The sequence below is a fragment of the Pseudophryne corroboree genome, chromosome 2 (genome assembly GCF_028390025.1).
Source record: "Pseudophryne corroboree isolate aPseCor3 chromosome 2, aPseCor3.hap2, whole genome shotgun sequence".
Classification (NCBI taxonomy): Eukaryota; Metazoa; Chordata; class Amphibia; order Anura; family Myobatrachidae; genus Pseudophryne; species Pseudophryne corroboree.
In genome coordinates, this window is record NC_086445.1 from 387303037 (window position 1) to 387325419 (window position 22383).

General features: G+C 46.7%; 1 protein-coding gene across 10 annotated transcripts in view; it reads left to right on the forward strand.

The window, feature by feature from the left end:
• The window catches only part of HERC2 (HECT and RLD domain containing E3 ubiquitin protein ligase 2), a 618496-nt gene that overhangs the window by 215136 nt on the left and 380977 nt on the right, over positions 1 to 22383 (forward strand). For all 10 annotated transcript variants that reach the window (XM_063953293.1, XM_063953292.1, XM_063953291.1 and 7 more), the window contains 8 exons: positions 838 to 1066; positions 6919 to 7043; positions 8351 to 8529; positions 9260 to 9444; positions 9529 to 9684; positions 9778 to 9963; positions 10093 to 10263; positions 10563 to 10666. In XM_063953293.1, the coding sequence (XP_063809363.1) occupies positions 838 to 1066; positions 6919 to 7043; positions 8351 to 8529; positions 9260 to 9444; positions 9529 to 9684; positions 9778 to 9963; positions 10093 to 10263; positions 10563 to 10666 (1335 nt within the window). The remainder of the gene's footprint in view (positions 1 to 837; positions 1067 to 6918; positions 7044 to 8350; positions 8530 to 9259; positions 9445 to 9528; positions 9685 to 9777; positions 9964 to 10092; positions 10264 to 10562; positions 10667 to 22383) is intronic.

Consider the following 22383-nt stretch of genomic DNA (forward strand, 5'->3'; position numbering starts at 1 on the left):
GGCCAGATGGATTAGAATGGTGATTGCACATGCTTATGTGAAGGCTGGTGTCTCTGCTCCTGATCACATTAAGGCCCATTCTACTCGATCTGTTGGACCTTCTTGGGCGGCCCAACGTGGTGCGACCCTTGATCAATTGTGCAAGGCGGCTACGTGGTCCTCAGGGAACACGTTCATAAGGTTCTATGCCTTCGATACTGCCGCTTCCCAGGATGCTTCCTTTGGACGCCGGGTTCTTTTGCCCGCTACAGTGCGTCCCCTCCCATAAGGAACTGCTTTAGTACATCCCCATTGTCCAATCCTTGTGGAGCCCAGTGTACCCCGCAGCAGAAAACGACATTTATGGTAAGAACTTACCCTTGTTAAACTCTTTCTGCGAGGTACACTGTGCTCCACAAGGCGCCCACCCTGACGCACTTAGCTTCTTTGGGTTGGTATGGCATTAGCCGCTGACACTTCTCCTGTCGTGAGAGTGTGTGTATGTGGCTACTAACCGTTGTCGTCTCTTTTCCTGCTACTGCATTGGGCTGGTTAACTAAACTGAGCTCCTGTGCTGGGAGGCGGGGTGATGTAGGAGGCGGCGCTGTGCATTCTGGGAACAGTCAAAGCTTTGAGCCTGTTGGTGCCTCGGATCAAGATCCTACTCTACACCCCCATTGTCCAGACTTGTGGAGCCCAGTGTACCTCGCAGAAAGAGTTTTAACAAGGGTAAGTTCTTACCATAAAACTTTTTTTTCTCTAATCCAAAACACATGTTGTACTGCTATAATAACACTACAAATATTTGTCTTAAATGTACAATTTATTAACTCCTTCCCTACCTACCTTTTCTCCCAGTTACATGCTGCCATTAGCCACCAAGTAGATTCGGAGTGTCTGGGCCTGGGTCTTGGTAGTGCCTTGTTGAACAGTTTGAAACAGACAGTGGTCACTTTAGCCAGTAATGCTGGAGTGCTAAACACTGTGCAGTCAGCTGCCCAAGCAGTTCTACAGAGTGGATGGTCTATTCTCCTTCCTACTGCAGAGGAGAGAGCCAGAGCCCTGTCAGCCCTCTTACCAAATGCAGGTATAGTGAAGTCATTTTATCTTTACGTTCATATTTACGTTTTTAGGTGTAATTAGAAGTATAGATTTCAGAAATCAATAAAAATATTTCTCTGACGTCCTAGTGGATGCTGGGAACTCCGTAAGGACCATGGGTAATAGCGGGCTCCGAAGGAGGCTGGGCACTCTAGAAAGATCTTAGACTACCTGGTGTGCACTGGCTCCTCCCACCATGACCCCCCTCCAAGCCTCAGTTAGATTTCGTGCCCGGCCGAGGTTGGATGCACACTAGGGGCTCTCCTGAGCTCTTAGAAAGTAATAGTCTTAGATTTTTTTATTTTCAGTGAGACCTGCTGGCAACAGGCTCACTGCAGCGAGGGACTAAGGGGAGAAGAAGCGAACTCGCCTGCTTGCAGCCGGATTGGGCTTCTTAGGCTACTGGACACCATTAGCTCCAGAGGGATCGACCGCAGGCCCAGCCTTGATGTTCGGTCCCGGAGCCGCGCCGCCGTCCCCCTTACAGAGCCAGAAGCAAGAAGATGGTCCGGAAAATCGGCGGCATGAAGACTCTGTCTTCACCAAGGTAGCGCACAGCACTGCAGCTGTGCGCCATTGCTCCTCTCACACACTTCACACTCCGGTCACTGAGGGTGCAGGGCGCTGGGGGGGGCGCCCTGAGGCAGCAATAAAAACACCTTGGCTGGCTAAAATACCTCAATATATAGCCCCAGGGGCTATATATGAGGTAAATACCCCTGCCAGAATTCCATAAAAAACGGGAGAATAGGCCGCGAAAAAGGGGCGGAGCCTATCTCCTCAGCACACTGGCGCCATTTTCCCTCACAGCTCCGCTGGAAGGAAGCTCCCTAGCTCTCCCCTGCAGTCTACAAAGGGTTAATAAAGAGAGGGGTGGCACTAAATTTAGGCGCAGTATACATTATATATAAAAACAGCAGCTATAGGGGACATAACTCAGTTAGTCCCAGCATTATATAGCGCTCTAGTGTGTGCTGGCATACTCTCACTCTGTCCCCCCAAAGGGCTTTTGTTGGTCCTGTCCTCGTTTAGAGCATTCCCTGTGTGTCTGCGGTGTCGGTACGGCTGTGTCGACATGTTGAATGAGGAGGCTTATATGGTGACGGAACAGAGGCCGATATATGTGATGTCGCCCTCTGTGGGGCCGACACCAGAGTGGATGGATAGGTGAAAGGTATTAACAGACAGTGTCAACTCCTTACATAAAAGGGTGGATGACGTAACAGCTGTGGGACAGCCGGCTTCGCAGCCCGCGCCTGCCCAGGCGTCTCAAAGGCCATCAGGGGCTCAAAAACGCCCGCTCTCTCAGATGGCAGACACAGATGTCGACACGGAGTCTGACTCCAGTGTCGACAAGGTGGAGACATATACACAATCCACTAGGAACATCCGTGACTTGATCCCGGCAATAAAAAATGTGTTATACATTTCTGACTTTAACCCAAGCACCTCTAAAAATGGGTTTTAGGTTTGGGGAGAAAAAACAGGCAGTGTTTTGTTCCCCCATCAGATGAATAAATGAAGTGTGTGAAAAGCGTGGGTTCCCCCGTTAAGAAACTGGTAATTTATAAAAAGTTACTGATGGCGTACCCTTTCCCGCCAGGAGGATAAGTTACGCTGGGAGATATCCCCTAGGGTGGATAAGGCGCTCACACGTTTGTCAAAAAAAAGGTGGCACTGCCGTCTTAGGATACGGCCACTTTAATAGGTACCTGTTGATAAACAGGAGGCTATCCTGAAGTCTGTATTTACACACTCAGGTACTAGACTGAGACCTGCAGATAGTGCTGCTGCAGCGTGGTCGGTGACCCTGTCAAACAGGGATACTAGTTGGCAAACATAAAAACATATTAAAGACGTCGTCTTATATATGGGGGATGCACAGAGGGATATTTTGCCGGCTGGCATCCAAAATAAATGTAATGTCCATTCTGTCAGGAGGGTATTAGAGACCTGTCACTGGACAGGTGATGCTGACTTAAAAAGCGCATAGAGAGCCTTATAAGGGTGAGGAATTATTTAGGGATGGTCTCTGGGACCTTGTATCCACAGCAACTGCTGGGAAGAAATAATTTTACCTCGGGTTTCCTCACAGACAAAGGTACAGTCCTTTCGGCTTCAGAAAAGCAAGCGGGTCAAATGGCGCTTCCTTTCTGTACAGAGACAAGGGTAGAGGGAAAAAGCTGCACCAGTCAGCCTGTTCCCAGAATCAAGATTCTTCCCCCGCCTCCTGTGAGTCCACACCATGACGCGGGTGCTCCACAGGTGTAGCCTGGTACGGTGGGGGGCCGTCTCAAAAATGTCAGCAATTAGTGGGCTCGCTCACAGGTGGATCCCTGTTTCTTTCAAGTAGTATTTCAGGGGTACAAGCTGGAATTCGAGATGTCTCCCCCCAGCCGTTTCCTAAAATATGCCTTGCTGACAACTCCCTCAGGCAGGGAGGCTGTGCTAGAGGCAATTAATAAGCGGTATTCCCAGCAGGTAATACTCAAGGTGCCCCTACTTCAACAAGGACGGGGTTACTATTCCACACGGGTTGGGGTACCGAAACCGCATGGTTCGGTGTGACCCATTTTATATTTAAAATCCTTGAACACATACATAAAAAAATTCAAGTTCAAGATGGAATCGCTCAGGGCGGTTATTGCAAGCCTGGACGAGGGGGATTACATGGTATCCCGGGACATCAAGGATGCTTACCTGCATGTCCCCATTTACCATCCTCGCCAGGAGTACCTCAGATTTGTGGTACAGGATTACCATTACCAAGTCCAGACACTGCCGTTTGGACTGTACATGGCACCGAGGGTGTTTTATCAAGGTAATGGCCGAAATGATGATACTCCTTCGAAAAAAGGGAGTTGTAATTATCCCGTACTTGGACAATCTCGTTATAAGGGCGAGGTCCAAGGAGCAGTTGGTAGTCGGGGTAGCACTATTTTGGAAAGTGCTACAACAGCATGGTTGGATTCTAAACAGTCCAAAGTCACAGCTGGTTCCTATGACACGTCTACTGTTCCTGGGGTGGTTCTGGACATAAACCAGAAATAGTGTTTCTCCCGGAGGAGAAAGCCAAGGAGTTGTCATCTCTAGTCAGAGACCTCCTGAAGCCAAAATAGGTAGCGGTGCATCATTGCACGCGAGTCCTGGGAAAAATGGTAGCTTCCTACGAAGCAATCCCATTAGGCAGGTTCCATACAAGAACTTTTCAAAGGGACCTGTTGGACAAGTGGTCCGGATCGCATCTTCCGATGCATAGGCTGATAACCCTGTCTCCAAGGACCAGGGTATCTCTACTGTGGTGGCTGCAGAGTGCCCATCTTCAAGAGGGCCGCAGGTTCGGCATACAGGACTAGGTCCTAGTGACCATGGATTCCAGCCTTTGAGGCTGGGGGGCAGTCACACAGGGAAGAAACTTCCAGGGACTTTGGTCAAGTCAGGTTATTTCCCTACACATAAATATTCTGGACCTGAGGGCCATTTACAATGCCCTGAGGCCGGCAAGGCCTCTGCTTCAAAACCAGCCGGTACTGATCCAATCAGACAACATCACGGCAGTCGCCTATGTAAACCAACAGGGCGGCACAAGAAGCAGGATGGCGATGGCAGAAGCCACAAGGATTCTCCGATAGGAGGAAAATCATGTGTTAGCACTGTCAGCAGGATTCATTCCCGGAGTGGACAACTGGGAAGCAGATCTTCTCAACAGACCTCCACCCGGGAGAATGGGGACTTCCTCCAGAAGTCTTCCAATAGGATTGTACACCATTGGGAAAGGCCACAGGTGGACATGATGGCGTCCCGCCTCAACAAAAAGCTATAAAAGATATTGCACCAGGTCAAGGGACCCTCAGGCGATAGCTATGGACGCTCTGGTAACACCGTGGGTGTACCAGTCGGTTTATGTGTTCTCCCCTCTGCCTCTCATACCAAAGGTACTGAGAATAATAAGAAGGCGAGGAGTAAGAACGATACTCGTGGATGGCCAAGAAGAGCTTGGTACCCAGAACTTCAAGAATTTATATCAGAGGACCCATGGCCTCTGCCACTCAGACAGGACCTGCGGCAGCAGGGGCCCTGTCTGTTCCCAGACTTACCGCGGCTGCGTTTGACGGCATGGCGGTTGAACGCCGGATCCTGAAGGAAAAGGGCATTCCGGAGGAAGTCATTCCTACGCTTACTAAAGCCAGGAAAGGTTACAGCAACTCATTATCACCGCATATGGCGAAAATATGTTGCATGGTGTGAGGCCGAAAGGGCCCCAACAGAGGAATTTCAACTAGGTCGATTTCTGCATTTCCTGCAAGCAGGAGTGACTATGGGCCTTAAATTGGGTTCCATTAAGGTACAGATCTCGGCTCTGTCGATTTTCTTTCAAAAAGAACTAGCTTCAGTACCTGAAGTTCAGACATTTATAAAAAGGAGTGCTGCATAGTTAGCCCCCGTTTGTGCCTCCTGTGGCACCTTGGGATCTCAACGTGGTGTTGAGTTTCTTAAAATCACATTGGTTTGAACCACTAAAAACCGTGGATCTGAAATATCTCACGTGGAAGGTGGTTATGTTATTGGCCTTGGCTTCTGCCAGGCGAGTATCAGAATTGGCGGCTTTGTCTTGTAAAAGCCCTTATTTGATTTTCCATATGGATAGGGCAGAATTGAGGACTCGTCCCCAGTTTCTCCCAAAGGTGGTGTCAGCGTTTCACCTGAACCAGCCTATTGTGGTGCCTGCGGCTACTAGGGACTTGGAGGACTCCAAGTTGCTAGACGTTGTCAGGGCACTGAAAATATGTTTCCAGAACGGCTAGAGTCAGAAAATCTGACTCGCTGTTTATCCTATATGCACCTAACAAGCTGGGTGCTCCTGCTTCTAAGCAGACTATTGCTCGTTGGATTTGTAGTACAATTCAGCTTGCACATACTGTGGCAGGCCTGCCACAGCCAAAATCTGTCAATGCCCATTCCACAAGGAAGGTGGGCTCATCTTGGGCGGCTGCCCGAGGGGTCTCGGCTTTACAACTTTGCCGAGCAGCTACTTGGTCAGGGGCAAACACGTTTGCAAAATTCTACAAATTTGATACCCTGGCTGAGGAGGACCTGGAGTTCTCTCATTCGGTGCTGCAGAGTCATCCGCACTCTCCCGCCCGTTTGGGAGCTTTGGTATAATCCCCATGGTCCTTACGGAGTTCCCAGCATCCACTAGGACGTCAGAGAAAATAAGAATTTACTCACCGGTAATTCTATTTCTCGTAGTCCGTAGTGGATGCTGGGCGCCCATCCCAAGTGCGGTTTATCTGCAATACTTGTACATAGTTATTGTTAACTAAATCGGGTTATTGTTGAGCCATCTGTTGAGAGGCTCTATTGTTTCATACTGTTAACTGTGTTTCATATCACGAGTTGTACGGTGTGATTGGTGTGGCTGGTATGAGTCTTACCCGGGATTCAAAATCCTTCCTTATTGTGTACGCTCGTCCGGGCACGGTATCCTAACTGAGGCTTGGAGGGGGGTCATGGTGGGAGGAGCCAGTGCACACCAGGTAGTCTAAGATCTTTCTAGAGTGCCCAGCCTCCTTCGGAGCCCGCTATTCCCCATGGTCCTTACGGAGTTCCCAGCATCCACTACTGACTACGAGAAATAGAATTACCGGTGAGTAAATTCTTATTTTTTTATTACATTGCACATTGAAAACTGTAAGACTGTAGTTATTATAAAATACACTTTATATGCTGTCCACATGGCTGATTGGCATTTTGCACACAAGCCTCAGTGGATGAGACCATAGTAATTATATTATGGTGCCACACTGCTGCATTTTTTAATTTTGGTATTATGTTTAGCTTCCGGAAATGAGATGACCATAAGTCCTGGGCGCCGCTTTATGATTGATTTGTTGGTGAGCAGTCTGATGGCAGATGGAGGATTAGAGTGTGCACTAAACACTGCAATTACTGCGGAAATACAGGTACAGCAGAGCTGCAGATCTCATTTGGTTTTTTTCTGCTTTAGTTTTAAGGATGCTTAGCAAATCTGAATAAAATAGATTAAACCTCTGTTCTGTTCTGCAATATGCATATGCTTGTTCTCTGGTATCATCTAGTTCCTATGGATTAGGTGAGGCGAGGGGCATCAGTGTTACCTTCTTATTCTCTCTGTCCTAGGTTTTCTCTTGGTTATAGTTTTTCTTTTTCTTTAAGTTTGTTTGCTCGTTTGTACTTAGATCAAAATCATAAATGCCTCTTAAAAATTACCTGAAGATTTGCAGTCATTCTTAACTAAGGACTGAAATGTCCATAAAAAACCTGGTATAAGGTTGTGTTAAAATTTGCATCGCCAATTCTTTACATCACAATTTTATAGCTGGAACCCCAAAGGAGGTGTAGCACATGCCAATTAGGTCAATGCGATGGTGTCACCCTTCATTTTTGATTGTAATAAAGAAGTTTCCTATGAAGTAATCAAGGAACAAATGTGATATTTTTTTATTTATTTATTTATTTTCAATCATTTTATTTCTCTATTTTACAGTGGTGCGTAATTGTTGCTGACTGGAGAGCTATAATTTTAGATTTCGCATATAAGCCAAATATCATTATACAAAATTATGTATGTTCTTCCCAAGCTTTAACATGTGTTTACCTGCTCTTTTCCTATTGTCTACTTTAAAAAGTACAGCTACTAACAGTTTACTGTTGTAATTTAAAAACTGGTTTAACCAATACAGATGTGTCCTCATACATTTAGCCTCAATATGCCACACAGCAGGAGATGCTTGGCATGAGTGAGCTGGCTGGCGAATAAGACACACAAGCTGACTATGCGTGATATGTGACATGCCTATATTCTTTGTTCTACTGTGGCTGGATCTGCATACAAAATGCTATGTACAGTAGCATACTATTTTGTATGCAGATACAGCCACGGTCACACACACAATATAGGCTTACCACATATTATTTTAATCGGCATAAGCATCTTATTCACATCGCTTTGCAAACGAGACTCATTTTAATGGAAAAAGTTGCACTAAAAGATGCTCTGTGCTACCAAGTCTCACCATGGCATGCCATGACTAGCAGGGCTGTTTAACTGCAAGGAGGCTAGATGTACAGTAAGTGGATGCATCTGTACATGGGAAAATAATTGAACAAGTTTACATCGTTGTACACCTTTTTCATATTTTTATTATTTAAACAAAGTTGTACTTTTGGGTTTTAATGCTTATAAAACATATTGTGATCAGAAAACGTAAAACTGCTTAACAATTTGTAGGATATAGAAGCAAAGAAAGAGGCACAGAAAGAGAAGGAAATAGATGAGCAAGAAGCCAATGTGTCCTCACAGCACAGGTGTAGCACCACACTGGATAAAGATCTAATAAACACAGGCATCTATGAGTCTGCCGGGAAACAGACCTTGCCCTTGGTGCAGCTCATACAGCAATTATTGAGGTAAAAATTGCTTTTAGTTTGTCCTGTTTGATAACTGTTAATTAGTTTTAACTGTACCTTTATGGCGTTTTAATGTGGATGGTGGAACTGCTTGTGTTCTGAAAACAGTGTGCAGTTATGACAACGGTGGTGGCAGGAAGTGATAGGTATTTTGTGGCACTCATAGACATTGAACTCCGGACTGCCAAACACTGCTGCATGAAGTAACAATGCTGGTGTAATACATAATGAGGGGTTTTGTCTTTTTATATATTTGAATATTTTAATTTATGTTGAAGTATTTCAACTCTGCCAATGAAGCCTGGAAACACTTACCTTTTGTGAATTATAATGTTGTTTAAAATGTACTTAAATAAGTTAATTCGATTTGTGTAACTGGTATATTTTACTAGTAGCATCTTTTTATTGTTTCTTTTCTACAATGATGACTCTTGGCTGTTTTGACTTACCTGTATTTTTCTATGGCATCAATCCATTTTTGTTTTAGATCTCTAGGTATTTTGGGCTTTTTTTTATAAAGCTTTCCTGCAGCTTGGAGATGAAAATTAAAAGTGGCACTCAGAGTAGAGCACACTGGGCATTACACTGGCTGTGAGTGCTGTTTTAAATATTCACCTCCAACCTGCCAGAAAGGCTTATAAATAAAGCCCAAGAACTGGCGCTACTTAAATAAAGTCCTTTTTATATTTATTCCATAAATACCCTTAAACTAACAATTTGAACTCCATAGGAATATTGCTTCCCAGACTATTGCTAAACTTAAAGATATGGCACGACATGCTTCCTGCACCTTAGATCAAGAACATTTTAGTAAGGAGAGGTCAGCATCAATGGATCTTCTGCTGCGGTTCCAACGATTGCTTGTCAGCAAGCTGTACCCAGGAAGCGTTGTGGACCAAACTTTAAATACTCATGGTAAATTTAGATAGTAGTTTCTCTAATTACCCACACATAATGAGCTTAAGCTTGTGTTTAATCTTTTGATTTTTTTCCATGTAGCTCCTGAACTTTTAGGTGTTGGTTCCTTACTGAAGAAATATGCTGCTCTCTTGTGCACACACATTGGAGACATACTTCCTGTGGCAACCAACATTGCTTCAATGTCTTATAGACATTTTGCAGAAGTAGCTCGCATTGTAGCAGGAGATCTAACAGGTAAAGTTTATATGCTACAATCCATGTAATGTCAAATCTCCCTGCATGTGTTGTTTAATACACTTTTTTTGGGGGGTTTCTTGTCATTACTAGGCGTTCTTCTTCCAGAACTTGTTGTCTCCACAATATTGCTGCTGTGTAAAAATGCGTGGCTAATGCAAGAAGCTGGTGCTATCCCTCTTCTAGCCAGTCTCCTGGAACCGCTAGATAGATTTAACCATCTTGCACCAGGCAGAGAGAGAGATGACAATGAAGACTTAGCCTGGCCAGGCATAATGGGTATGTTATATATAATCTTATGATCTATACACAAACCTTATTTGAATACTGATGTCTTGAAGTGAAATAGCCTTTGGCTAATATATGCTATTTGGTTAAAAATTATTTTTTTTTTTATCTTCCTGAAAGGCACGTTTTTTAGTGCCCAGAGTTCTAGGAACAATGAGGAGGTCACTTTGATCCGTAAAGCAGACTTGGAGAACCACAACAAAGATGGAGGCTTTTGGACTGTAATAGATGGAAAAGTCTATGACATCAAGGACTTTCAAGCACAATCCCTTCATGCAAATACTATACTGGGTATGATCTGCTTTATAATAATTGACCAATAAGTGTCTAAACGCTGAGGTTGCATTTTTATTTCAAGACCCCTTTGTAGGTAATCTTAAATTTGTAGCAAATCCCTACTTTAGAAAGTGCAGCGAAATGGGTGCATATTCTCCAAGAAAAGTTAAATAAAATTTGATATAAAAAGTAAAGCTAGATTGACAAATGTATAAAATGGCAGTCTGTGTAGAAGAGCGTGCCCTTTTGTAGGGAAAATGCTCTTTAATACAGTAAATCTTTCTTGAGGTTTGGCATATCGTATCTCTACTTAGCTCACTTTGCTGGGGAGGATCCTGTTGTTGCTCTTGAAGCTGCTCTGCAATTTGATGACACCAGAGAGTCCATGCATTCCTTCTGTGTTGGTCATTATATGGAGGTAAGCAGAATTCCTAATTTCTCTTTTCATACAAGAGTTCCAAAAGTATAATTTCTCCTTCGTCCTAGAGGATGCTGGGGACTCCAAAAGGACCATGGGGGGTATAGACGGGATCCGCAGGAGACCTGGGCACACTATAAGACTTTGAATGGGTGTGAACTGGCTCCTCCCTCTATGCCTCTCCTCCAGACCTCCGTTAGATTATGTGCCCAGAGGAGACTGGTCACACTCTAGGGGAACTCTACTGAGTTTCTCTAAAAAGACTTTTGTTAGGTTTCTTATTTTCAGGGAGCACTGCTGGCAACAGGCTCCCTGCTTCGTGGGACTGAGGGGAGAGAAGCAGACCTACTTCTGTGAGACTGATAGGCTCTGCTTCTTAGGCTACTGGACACCATTAGCTCCAGAGGGTCCGATCACTTGGGTCGCCTAGCTGCTCGCTCCCGGAGTCGCGCCGCCGTCCCCCTCACAGAGCCAGAAGATCGAAGACAGGTGAGTAACCGAAGCAAAGAAGACGTCTGAAGGCGGCAGAAGACTTCAGTCTTCCTGAGGTACTGCGCAGCGGTCGCTCTGCGCGCCATTGCTCCCGCTCACACAGGCACTGCATGGGTGCAGGGCGCAAGGGGGGCGCCCTGGGCAGCAATAAAACCCTCATTTATAGGGACTGGCAGCTATATACAGTGCATAGACACTGTTAGGAGACCCCCGGCAGTATAATTAATAGCGGGACCGAAGCGCGCCATGTCAGGGGCGGGGCTTCGTCCTTCAGCTCTGACCAGCGCCATTTTCTCTCCACAGCTTGCTGCAGAGAAGCTGCTCCTGGCCCCTCACTGCTGTCAAGTAACAGGGTGCTAAAAACAAGGGGGGGGGGAGCACATATAATTGGTGTTGGTTGTTTATATAAACAAGCGCTTATAGGTCTGGGGCATTGTGCTTTTTTCTGACCAGTGGGGCGCTGGGTGTGAGCTGGCAAACTCCTTCTCTGTCTCTCTGAAAGGCCTTACTGTGGGTCTGTCCCCTTTAGCCCAGTGTGTTTGGGGGTGTCGGTACGGGTGTATCGACATGGCAGAAACTGAATGCTCTTCCCCGGAGGAGGTTAGTGTGAGAGCTGAACAGAATGAAGGAGTGACTCTGTCGGTACCGCCGACTGTGGAGTTTGTTGAATAACAGTGTGGCTATGTTGCATCAGAGGTTAGACAAATCTGAGTCTTAGAACCAAGCATGGAGACAATCCATGGGAGATGTGGTACCAATCACTCCGGCCCCCTTGGGGTCCCAAAAACGTTCATTTACCCAGATAGCTGACACTGATACCGACACGGATTCCGATTCCAGTGTCAACTATAATGATGCAAAGTTACATCCTAAGGTGGCTAAGAGTGGGGGTCATTCCGAGTTGTTCGCTCGTTGTTTTTTTCTCGCAATGGAGCGATTAGTCGCTAATGCGCATGCGCAATGTCCGCAGTGCGACTGCGCTAAGTAAATTTGCTATGCAGTTAGGAATTTTACTCACGGCATTACGAGGTTTTTTCTTCGTTCTGGTGATCGTAATGTGATTGACAGGAAGTGGGTGTTTCTGGGCGGAAACTAGCCGTTTTATGGGTGTGTGTGAAAAAACGCTACCGTTTCTGGGAAAAACGCGGGAGTGGCTGGAGAAACGGAGGAGTGTCTGGGCGAACGCTGGGTGTGTTTGTGACTTCAAACCAGGAACGAGAAGCACTGAACTGATCGCAGATGCCGAGTAAGTCTGGAGCTACTCAGAAACTGCTAAGAAGTGTCTATTCGCAATTCTGCTAATCTTTCGTTCGCAATTTTAATATGCTAAGATTCACTCCCAGTAGGCGGCGGCTTAGCGTGTGCAAAGCTGCTAAAAGCAGCTTGCGAGCGAACAACTCGGAATGACCCCCAGTATTCAATACATGATTGTGGCGATAAAGGACGTGTTACATATCACGGAAGACCCCGCTGTCCCTGAGACAAGGGTCTGTATGTATAAGGGGAAGAAACCGGAGGTAACGTTTCCTCCCTCTCATGAACTGAATGCCGTTTTTGAAACAGCCTGGGAAACGCCAGACAAGAGGTGGCACATTCCCAGGAGAATTGTTATGGCATACCCGTTTCCTTCTCGGGATAGGGTTGGGTGGGAGACACCCACGGTAGACAAAGCTCTGGCGCGATTGTCCAAGAAAGTGGCGCTACCGTCTCCTGAAATGGTGACCCTTAAGGATCCTGCTGATCGTAGGCAGGAAGCTATATTGAAATCTATTTGTCACGACAGGTACACTGCTCAGGCCGACTGTGGCTTCGGCATGGGTGAGTAACGCGATTGAAAAGTGGGCAGATAACTTGTCATCGGAAATAGACACCCTGGATAGGGATAGCGTGCTTTTGACTCTGGGTCATATCAGGGACGCTGTAGTCTATTTGAAGGAGACGGCAAGAGATATTGGGCTTTTGGGATCAAGGGCCAATGCCATGGCAGTCTCGGCTAGAAGGGCGTTGTGGACTCATCAATGGAATGGTGATGCTGATTCTAAGAAGTCTATGGAGGCTCTGCCCTATAAGGGTGGAGTTTTGTTTGGTGATGGCCTCGCGGACCTGGTTTCTACAGCTACCGCGGGTAAGTCCTCTTTTCTGCCTTTTGTTCCTCCACAGCAACAGAAAACGCCCCCATGTCAGATGCAGTCCTTTCGGTCGCAGAAATTCCTGAAAGGACGTGGATCATCCTTCCTTGCGGCAAGAGGTAAGGAAAGAGGGAAAAGATCGCCAGCAGTGGCAGGCTCCCAGGTGCAGAAGTACTTTCCCGGCTTCTGCCAAATCCACCGCATGACGCTGGGGCTCCCCTGAGGGAGTCCGCACCGGTGGGGGCGCGTCTTCGGCTCTTCAGTCAGGTCTGGGTTCTCTCGGTCCTGGATCCTTGGGTGCTGGAAATTGTGACCCAAGGATACAAGCTGGAGTTTCAAGACGTGCCCCCACACCAATTTTTCAAATCGGCCTTGCCAGCTTCTCTTCCGGTAAGAGGTTGTGTGTACTGCAATACAAAAGCTGTGTCAACAGCGAGTCATTGTCGAGGTACCCCCGTCACAATGGGGAGAAGGGTTTTATTCAAGCCTGTCTGTTGTTCCGAAGCCGGATGGCACGGTCAGGCCGATTCTGAACTTAAAATCCCTCAATGTGTATTTGAAAATTTTCAAATTCAAGATGGAATCTCTCCGAGTGGTAATCTCCAGTCTGAAGGGGGGCGCGGGGGGGATTTTATGGTGTCAGTCGACATAAAGGATGCTTACCTACATGTCCCCATATATCCTCCTCATCAGGCGTATCTGAGGTTCGCTGTTCAGGATTGTCACTACCAATTTCAGATGTTGCCGTTTGGTCTTTTCACGGCCCGAGGATTTTCATCAAGGTGATGGCGGAAATGATGGTGCTCCTGCGCAAGCAAGGGGTCACAATTATCCCGTACTTGGACGATCTCCTGATAAAGGCGAGATCACAGGAGCTGTTAATAAAAAACGTTGCGCTCTCCCTGCAGGTGCTGCAACAGCATGGCTGGCTCCCAAAGTCGCAGTTGATTCCGACAACTCTGCTGTCATTTTTGGGTATGATTCTGGACACCGAACTGCAGAGGATCTTTCTTCCGTTGGAAAAAAGCTCAGGAAATCCAGAACATGGTCAAGGGACTTCTGAAACCACCAAGAGTGTTGATTCATCACTGCACTCGAGTGCTGGGGAAAATGGTGGAGGCCTACGAGGCCATTCCGTTTGGCAGGTTCCATGCAAGAACGTTTCAGTGGGACCTGCTGGACAAGTGGTCAGGGTCCCGTCTGCAGATGCACCGGAAGATAAATCTGTCCCCCAGGACCAGGGTTTCTCTCCTGTGGTGGCTCCAAAGTTCTCACCTTCTAGAGGGTCGCAGGTTTGGCATCCAAGATTGGATTCTGGTGACCAAGGACGCGAGTCTCCGAGGTTGGGGAGCAGTCACACAGGGACAAAATTTGCAGGGAAAATGGTCAAGCCAGGAAGCTTGTCTGCACATAAATGTGCAGGAGTTAAGGGCCATCTACAACGGCCTACGGCAGGCGGAACAGCTTCTTCGCGGCCTACCCGTCCTGATTCAGTCGGACAACATCACAGCCGTGGCGCACACAAACAGCCAGGGCGGAACAAAGAGCAGAGCGGCGATGGCAGAGGCCACCAAAATTCTTCGCTGGGCAGAAAAACATGCAAGCGCTCTGTCAGTGGTCTTCATTCCAGGAGTAGACAACTGGGAAGCAGACTTCCTCAGCAGACACGATCTCCATCCAGGAGAGTGGGGTCTTCATCAAGAGGTCTTTGCAGAAGTGACAAGTCGTTGGGGACCAACTCAAATAGACAGGATGGCGTCTCGCCTCAACAAGAAGCTTCAGACATATTGTTCCAGGTCAAGGGACCCTCAAGCAATAGCAGTGGACACACTAGTGACGCCGTGGGTGTTTCGGTCGGTCTATGTGTTCCTACCACTTCCACTCATTGCAAAGGTGATAAGGATCATAAGAAGAACAAGGGTTCAGGCAATACTCGTTGTTCCAGATTGGCCACGGAGGGCCTGGTATCCGGATCTTCAGGAATTGCTCCCCGGAGACCCCTTGCCTCTTCCTCTAAGAGAGGATCTGTTACAGCAGGGTCGTGCGTGTTCCACGTCTTATCGCGGTTGTGTTTGATGGCATGGCGGTTGAACGCCAAATCCTAGCTAGGAAGGGTATTCCCGGGGAAGTCATCCCCACTCTACTTAAAGCTAGAAAGGAAGTAACGGCGAAGCATTATCACCGTATTTGGAGAAAATATGTCTCTTGGTGTGAATCCAAGCAGGCTCCTACAGAAGAATTTCAGCTGGGGCGTTTTCGCCACTTTTTGCAAGCAGGTGTGGATGCGGGCATGAAGTTAGGCTCCATTAAAGTGCAGGTTTCGGCCTTATCAATTTTCTTTCAAAGGGAATTAGCCTCACTTCCAGAAGTACAGACTTTCGTGAAGGGCGTACTACACATCCAACTTCCATTTGTGCCCCCAGTGGCACCGTGGGATCTTTATGGGTTGTTACAGTTCCTTACGTCACATTGGTTTGAACCTTTACAAAAGGTTGAGTTGAAATTCCTTACTTGGAAAGTGGTCATGCTATTGGCCTTGGCGTCCGCAAGGCGGGTGTTCGAATTGGCGGCTTTGTCTCACAAAAGCCCCTATCTGATTTTCCATGAGGATAGGGCGGAGTTGAGAACTCGTCAACAATTTCTGCCAAAGGTGGTTTCTTCGTTTCACATGAACCAACCTATTGTGGTGCCTGTGGCTACTGAGGCCTTGGCTGATTCAAAGTCTCTAGATGTGGTTAGAGCTTTGAAAATGTATGTAGCCAGAACGGCTCGGGTGGGGAAAACAGAGGCGCTGTTTGTCCTGTATGCGGCCAACAAGGTTGGCGCTCCTGCTTCTAAGCAGACTATTGCACGCTGGATCTGTAATACGATTCAGCAGGCTCATTCTACGGCAGGATTGCCGTTCCCGAAATCGGTGAAGGTCCATTCCACTAGGAAGGTGGGTTCATCTTGGGCGGCTGCCCGAGGTGTCTCGGCATTACAGCTTTGCCGAACAGCTACTTGGTCAGGGTCAAATACCTTTGCAAAGTTCTACAAGTTTGATACCCTGGCTGATGAGGACCTCATGTTTGCTCAATCAGTGCTGCAGAGTCATCCGCACTCTCCCACCCGGTTTGGAGCTTTGGTATAAACCCCATGGTCCTTTTTGAATCCCCAGCATCCTCTAGGACGAAGGAGAAAATAGGATTTAATACCTACCGGTTAATCCTTTTCTCTTAGTCCGTAGAGGATGCTGGGCGCCCGTCCCAGTGCGGACTCTATCTGCAGTAATTGTATATAGTTATTGCTTGTGTTACACAAAAAGGTTGTGCTGGTAAGGGTCAGACTGTTGCTGATCGGGTTTGGTTCACACTGTTAACTGTGTTTAGTTAAATGCCATATTGTACGGTGTGGTGTGAGCTGGTATGTATCTCACCCTTAGTTTAACAAGGTCTGGAGGAGGGGCATAGAGGGAGGAGCCAGTTCACACCCATTCAAAGTCTTATAGTGTGCCCATGTCTCCTGTGGATCCCGTCTATAACCCCCATGGTCCTTTTGGAGTCCCCAGCATCCTCTACGGACTAAGAGAAAAGGATTTACCTGTAGGTATTAAAATCCTATTTTTCCTGGCAGATATACACTGACTAATAGGACTAATAAGTAGTAAGTAATAAGTATGTATATTTGTATATATATCTTCTAATTCTAAAGTTGAATTCCTGATATAGTTGACTTGTCAGAGTAAAATAGGAATTGTTTGCAGACTATGTACTCCTGACTCTTTCTAACCCTTTAATATCTCTCCCTAACTTGCAAAAAGAGCTTATTTTATATGGTTCACTATCGGGTTATAAGGTTGACCATACCAAATCAGAGGCACTGGCATTCAGTGTTTCATCCCACATTTACTCAACATTGACCTCTACATTTCCTTTTCTATGGAGACCTTCGGCTATCAAATATCTTGGCATTAATATAACCAAATCCTATTCTTCTCTTTATCAGGCCAATTATGTTCCTATTATTAGAACACTTACGCAAGATTTAGACAAATGGAATTCATTCTATCTATCTATCTATCTATCTATCTATCTATCTATCTATCTATCTATCTATCTATCTATCTATCTATATATTACAAAACATAGCAAAATGACAGCACTCTGTAAAAATAAAATAAAATTGACATGGTGGTGCAGGGTCCTGGAAATTTGATAGACACTCACTTTTGCAAAAGAAAAGAAAAAGAGACTAGCACTCACGTTTTGATGATGAAAATAAAAAAGGGGTTTATTCCTTACAGAAGAAACATCTGGACATGATCCTAGTACTAGGATCATGTCCAGATGTTTCTTCTGTAAGGAATAAACCCCTTTTTTTCTTTTCATCATCAAAACGTGAGTGCTGGTCTCTTTTTCTTTTCTTTTGCAAAAGTGAGTGTGTATGTATGTATGTATGTATGTATGTATGTATGTATGTATGTATATATATATATATATATACACATATATATATATATATGTCTATATATGTATATATATGTATGTATATATATGTATGTATATATATGTATACATATATATGTATATATATATATATATGTGTATATATATATATATGTGTATATATATATATATATATATATGTATGTATGTATGTGTGTGTATATATATATATATATATATATATATATATATATATATATATATATATATATATATATATATATATATATTTCTCTGACGTCCTAAGTGGATGCTGCGACTCCGTAAGGACCATGGGGATTAGCGGCTCCGCAGGAGACTGGGCACAACTAAAGAAAGCTTTAGGACTACCTGGTGTGCACTGGCTCCTCCCACTAAGACCCTCCTCCAGACCTCAGTTAGATTCTTGTGCCTGGCTGAGCTGGATGCACACTAGGGGCTCTCCTGAGCTCCTAGAAAGAAAGTATATTTTAGGTTTTTTATTTTACAGTGAGATCTGCTGGCAACAGACTCACTGCAGCGAGGGACTAAGGGGAGAAGAAGCGAACCTACCTAACTGGTGGTGGCTTGGGCTTCTTAGGCTACTGGACACCATTAGCTCCAGAGGGATCGACCGCATGGAACCGGCCATTGATGTTCGGTCCCGGAGCCGCGCCGCCGGCCCCCTTACAGAGCCAGAAGCAAGAAGAGTCCGGAAAATCGGCGGCAGAAGACATCAGTCTTCACCAAGGTAGCGCACAGCACTGCAGCTGTGCGCCATTGCTCCTCATACACACTTCACACGCCGGTCACTGAGGGTGCAGGGCGCTGGGGGGGGGGGGGGCGCCCTGAGCAGCAATAAAACACCTTGGCTGGCAAATATATCACAATATATAGCCCCAGAGGCTATATATGTGATAAATACCCCTGCCAGAATCCATAAAAAAGCGGGAGAAAAGTCCGCGAAAAAGAACATCCCCGTTACATGATCTCGGCAATGAAAAATGTGTTACGCATTTCTGACATGAACCCAAGTACCACATAAAAGGGGTTTTATTTTTGGGGAGAAAAAGCAGCTAGTGTTTTGTTCCCCCATCAGATGAATGAATGAAGTGTGTAAAGAAGTGTGTAAAGTAGCGTGGGTTCCCCCGATAAGAAACTGGTAATTTCTAAAAAGTTACTGATGGCGTACCCTTTCCCGCCAGAGGATAGGTCACGTTGGGAGATATCCCTTAGGGTGGATAAGGCGCTCACACGTTTGTCAAAAAGGGTGGCACTGCCGTCTTAGGATACGGCCACCTTGAAGGAGCCTGCTGATAAAAAGCAGGAGGCTATCCTGAAGTCTTTATATACACACTCAGGTTATATACTGAGACCTGCAATTGCCTCAGCATAAATAGTGCTGCTGCAGCGTGGTCTGATACCCAGTCAGATAATATTAATACTCTAAGACAGGGATAATAGTTTGCTAACATAGAGCATATTAAAGACGTCGTCTTAGATATAAAGGATGCACAGAGGGATATTTGCCGGCTGGCATCCAGAATTAATGCAATGTCCATTCTGCCAGGAGGGTATTAGAAACTCGGCAGTGGACAGGTGATGCTGCCTATAAAAGGCACATGGAGATTCTGCCTTATAAGGGTGAGGAATTGTTTGGGGATGGTCTCTGGGACCTCGTATCCACAGCAACAGCTGGGAAGAAAATTTTTTACCTCCAGGTTTCCTCACAGCCTAAGAAAGCACTGTATTTTCAGGTACAGTCCTTTCGGCTTCAGAAAAGCAAGCGGGTCAAAGGCGCTTCCTTTCTGCACAGAGACAAGGGAAGAAGGAAAAAGCTGCACCAGCAGCCAGTTCCCAGGATCAAAAATCTTCCCCCGCTTCCTCTGAGTCCACCGCATGACGTTGGGGCTCCACAGGTGGAGACAGGTGCGGTAGGGGCGCGTCTCGGGAACTTCAGGGACCAGTGGGCTTGCCCACAGGTGGATCCCTAGGTTCTGCAAATAGTATCACAGGGATACAGGCTGGAGTTCGAGGCGACTCCCCCTCGCCGTTACCTCACATCAGCCTTGCCTGCTGCCCTCGGAGAAAGGTTGTACTGGCGGCAATTCACAAGCTGTACTTCCAGCAGGTGAAATCAAGGTACCCCTCCTTCAACAAGGCCTGGGTTACTATTCCAAAATGTTGTGGTACCGAAACCAGACGGTTCGGTGAGACCCATTCTAAAATTGAAAGCCTTGAACACTTATATACGAAGGTTCATGGTTCAAGTTCAAAATGGAATCGCTCAGGGCGATTATTGCAAGCCTGGAGAATTTCATGGTATCACTGGACATCAAGGATGCTTACCTGCATGTCCCTATTTACCCTCTTCACCAGGAGTACCTCAAAATTGTGGTACAGGATTGTCATTACCAATTCCAGACGTTGCCGTTGGTCTGTCCCCGGCACAGAGGTATTTACCAAGGTAATGGCCGAAATAATTATCCCGTACTTGGACGATCTCCTTATAAAGGCGAGGTCCAGGGAGCAGTTGTTCGGCGGAGTAGCACTATCTCGGGAAGTGCTACAACAGCACGGCTGGATTCTGAATATTCCAAAGTCGCAGCTGGTTCCTACGACGCGTCTACTGTTCCTGGGTATGGTTCTGGACACAGAACAGGATAAAAAGGGTTTCTCCCAGGGGGAGAAGTCCAAGGAGTTGTCGTCTCTAGACAGAGACCTCCTAATACGTATACAGGTGTCGGTGCATCAATGCACGCGAGCCCTGGGAAGGATGGTAGCTTCTTACGAAGAAATTCCATTCGCCAGGTCCCATGCAAGGATTTTCCAGTGGGATCTGTTGGACAAGTGGTCCGGGTCGCATCTTCAGATGCATCGGCGGATAACCCTGTCTCCAAGGGCCAGGGTGTCGCTGTTGTGGTGACTGCAGAGGGCTCATCTTCTAGGGGGCCGAAGATTCGGCATACAGGACTGGGTCCTGGTGACCACGGATGCCAGCCTTCGAGGCTGGGGGGCAGTCACACAGGGAAGAAACTTCCAAGGCTATGGAAAAGTCAGGAGACTTCCCTACACATAAATATTCTGGAACTAAGGGCCATTTACAATTCCCTAAGCCAGGCTAGACCCCTGCTTCAACACCGGCCGGTGCTGATCCAGTCAGACAACATCACGGCGGTCGCTCATATAAACCGACAGGGCGGCACAAGAAGCAGGATGGCGATGGCAGAAGCCACAAGGATTCTCCGATGGGCGGAAAATCATGTGTTTTCCAAATGATTGTACACCGTTGGGAAAGGCCACAGGTGGACATGATGGCGTCCCGCCTCAACAAAAAGCTACAAGAATATTGCGCCAGGTCAAGGGACCCTCAGGCGATAGCTGTGGACGCTCTGGTAACACCGTGGGTGTACCAGTCGGTGTATGTGTTCCCTTCTCTGCCTCTCTTACCCAGGGTAATGAGAATAATAAGAAGGAGAGGAGTAAGAACTATACTCATTGTTCCGGGTTGGCCAAGAAGAGCTTGGTAACCAGAACTCCCAAGAAATGATCTCAGAGGACCCATGGCCTCTGCCGCTCAGACAGGACCTGCTGCAGCAGGGGGCCTGTCTGTTCCAAGACGTACCGCGGCTGCGTTTGACGGCATGGCGGTTGAACGCCGGATCCTGAAGGAAAAGGGGCATTCCGGAGGAAGTTATCCCTACGCTATTTAAATCTAGGAAAGAAGTGAACGCAAACCATTATCACCGCATATGGTGGAAATATGTTGCGTGCTGTGAGGCCAGGAAGGCCCCAAAGGAGAAATTTCAGCTAGGTCGATTTCTGCACTTCCTACAGTCAGAGGTGACTATGGGCCTAAAATTGGGTTCCATGAAGGTCCAGATTTCGGCTCTATCGATTTTCTTCCAAAATAGAACTGGCTTCACTGCCTGAAGTTCGGACTTTTGTTAAGGGAGTGCTGCATAGTCAGCCCCCGTTTGTGCCTCAAGTGGCACCGTGGGATCTCAACGTGTTGTTGGATTTCCTGAAGTCGCATTGGGTTGAGCCACTTAAATCCGTGGAGCTACAATACCTCACGTGGAAAGTGGTCATGCTGTGGGCCGTGGCTGTGTGGGGATACTGTGTGTGTGGCCGCCCGCCGCCGCTTCCAGCGCCGCTGATTAGGCTGCCTCCCCGCCGCTCTGAGCTGCGCCTGCCACGTTGATTTATGCATAGGCCGCTCCACGGCTCTATGCAGCACGCTCCCCGGCTCCCGATGTCGCTTCCGGCTCCCCCTCCACCATAGCCCGGCCTCCGTGTATAGTGAGCAGTACACGGAGCACGGGGGGGGGCACACAATAAGAGTTAGAAGCCATAGTAAATTCTCATGTTCATCTTTTGTTTATAAAAGATACAGCAGCGCTGCATATATATATATTACAATAGGCTATTAAGCCTTTGTTAAACAGGATACAAGTTATATGTGCAGGTTTGAATGCAACATAAGATGTTTATTAAATCTGTTCATATAATTATAAGTCTGCACTTTGTGTTATACTGTGAGCATGGGGACATATTTAACCATGCTTCCTGTTGTGTTTCCTGTTGTATTTCCAGATTTTCCTGTATTACATCTCTCCACCATTGAAGGCGCAGGGGTGTTAGGGGGAATTTG